This window comes from Colobus angolensis, unplaced genomic scaffold (assembly GCF_000951035.1).
Source record: "Colobus angolensis palliatus isolate OR3802 unplaced genomic scaffold, Cang.pa_1.0 Scaffold25, whole genome shotgun sequence".
NCBI classification, from domain to species: domain Eukaryota; kingdom Metazoa; phylum Chordata; class Mammalia; order Primates; family Cercopithecidae; genus Colobus; species Colobus angolensis.
The window spans coordinates 3670749-3672782 of record NW_012115710.1 but is presented as its reverse complement, the minus strand read 5'-3'; the positions used below and the strand labels follow the sequence as shown (position 1 = coordinate 3672782).

Genomic DNA, 2034 nt, shown 5'->3' with positions numbered 1-2034 from the left:
GAGGTAGGCGGGGCTAACCACAGGGTCCCTGGGTGTGACGCTGGGGAGGTAGGTGGGGCTAACCACAGGGTCCCTGGGTGTGAAGCTGGGGAGGTGGGTGGGGCTAACCACAGGGTCCCTGGGCATGAGCCTGGGGAGATGGGTGGGGCTAACCAGGGTCCTTGGGTGTGAAGCTGGGGAGGTGGGCGGGGCTAACCACAGGGACCCTGGGGTATGAGGCTGAGGAGGAGACGGGGCTAACCACAGGGTCCATGGGTGTGAGGCTTGGGAGGTGGATTGGGCTTACCATGTGGCCTTCAATGCCAGGCTAAGAGCAGGAATTTTGTCTTAGGGCACTAGGGAGCCATGGAAAGATCCAGAACAGAGGATGGGCAGGGTCAGCCCTGTAGCAGTTGAAATGGAGTGGGAAGATTGGAGGCACAGAGGCTGTGGGAGGGGGAGTGGGAATGGGGAGAGAGAGAGAGAGAACCCTCAGCCAGGGCCAAGCGGGTGCAGAGGACAGGGGAAGCAGTCAGAAGGCAGGAGGGAGGAGGCTATGGTGAGGGGGGCCGGAGGAGGGGAGGAGAGCACTGGGGGTCTGGCTCAGTGACTGGGGGACCCTGGAGGAGAGGCAGGTTTGAGAGGAGAACCTGTGTGCAGTAAAAGGTGGAGAGGGTGAGGGGCCTGGGGGTTGGGCTGCAAGAGGTGAGCACAGGTCAGGGGCTCAGGAGACAGATTTAGGAGACATCTGTGGATGTCATTCCAGGGTTACCCAGGGACAGCATGAGAAAAGAGCCAAGAGACTTGAGGTGCGAGGGACAGAGAAGGGGTGAGACCCGTGCCCAGATTGCTTCTCCTCACCCCCACTGGCCGCCCCTCTCTCTGTCATCACAGGAACTGGCCGCCTCAGACCGTGCTCGGCGGCAGGCCCAGCAGGACCGGGATGAGATGGCAGACGAGGTGGCCAATGGCAACCTTGGCAAGTAAGTGCCCCGAGGGTGTGGAGGCTGAGGTGCTGCCTGCATCTGCAGGAGGTGAAGCTGGGGTAGGCTGGAGCTGGCTGAGCTCTGGCACAGGAAGCTGGGAGGTGGGTGGGGCTAACCTAGGGATCCCTGGGGTGTGAGGCTGGGGAGGAGGGTGGGACCAACCACAGGGTCCTGTAGTGTGACAGGCAAGGTACCCTCCTCTGACTGTCCTGTCCTGTCATCCCCACCCCTTCCTGTCTCCCTAGGGCAGCCATTCTGGAGGAGAAGCGTCAGCTGGAGGGGCGCCTGGGGCAGTTGGAGGAAGAGCTGGAGGAGGAGCAGAGCAACTCAGAGCTGCTCAATGACCGCTACCGCAAGCTGCTCCTGCAGGTGAGTGCAATTGACCACCCCCACCAGCCTCAGTCCCCATTGACCTGGGACTGTAACCTTCAGTCCTCTTATTCAACAAATACAGAAAGGGGATATTTGAGTTGGGTTTTGAAGGTTGAATAGGAGTTCTTAAAAGGGTGGAAAGGCATGATTCACTTGTATTTCTGAGGGGTTTCTTCAGGGCTGGATGAATTACATGGGGTTTTTGTCCTATGAAGTTCTCTGGAGGAAACAGACATGGGACTATGCTGTCACATTATAGGCCAGCAGGTGTGATCATGGAAGTCTCCTGAGCCCAGTAGAGAGAGAGATAAAGGACTTTCTGCAGGAGTCATAAGAAAACATTTGGAAAAAGAGACATTTGGCTGGGAGTTTTAAAGGCTAAGTTGGAGTTCAGCAGAGGGAGAAAAGCATGTTTTCATTTGTATATTTATTTATAAATATTTTTGGCCAGGCGCGGTGGCTCACGCCTGTAATCCCAGCACTTTGGGAGGCCAAGGCGGGCGGATCACAAGGTCAGGAGATCGAGACCACGGTGAAACGTCGTCTCTACAGTAAAAAATACAAAAAATTAGCCGGGCGCGGTGGCGGGTGCCTGTAGTCCCAGGTACTCAGGAGGCTGAGGCAGGAGAATGGCGTGAACCCAGGAGGCGGAGCTTGCAGTGAGCCGAGATCGCGCCACTGCACTCCAGCCTGGGGG

At 57.6% G+C, this 2034-nt stretch overlaps 1 protein-coding gene across 1 annotated transcript in view; it reads left to right on the top strand.

Annotated features, from left to right (window-relative positions):
- MYH14 (myosin, heavy chain 14, non-muscle) overlaps window positions 1–2034 on the top strand; it is a 124686-nt gene that overhangs the window by 111646 nt on the left and 11006 nt on the right. The window contains exons 34-35 of the mRNA XM_011946507.1: window positions 874–962; window positions 1211–1334. Coding sequence (XP_011801897.1) covers window positions 874–962; window positions 1211–1334 — 213 coding nt within the window. The remainder of the gene's footprint in view (window positions 1–873; window positions 963–1210; window positions 1335–2034) is intronic.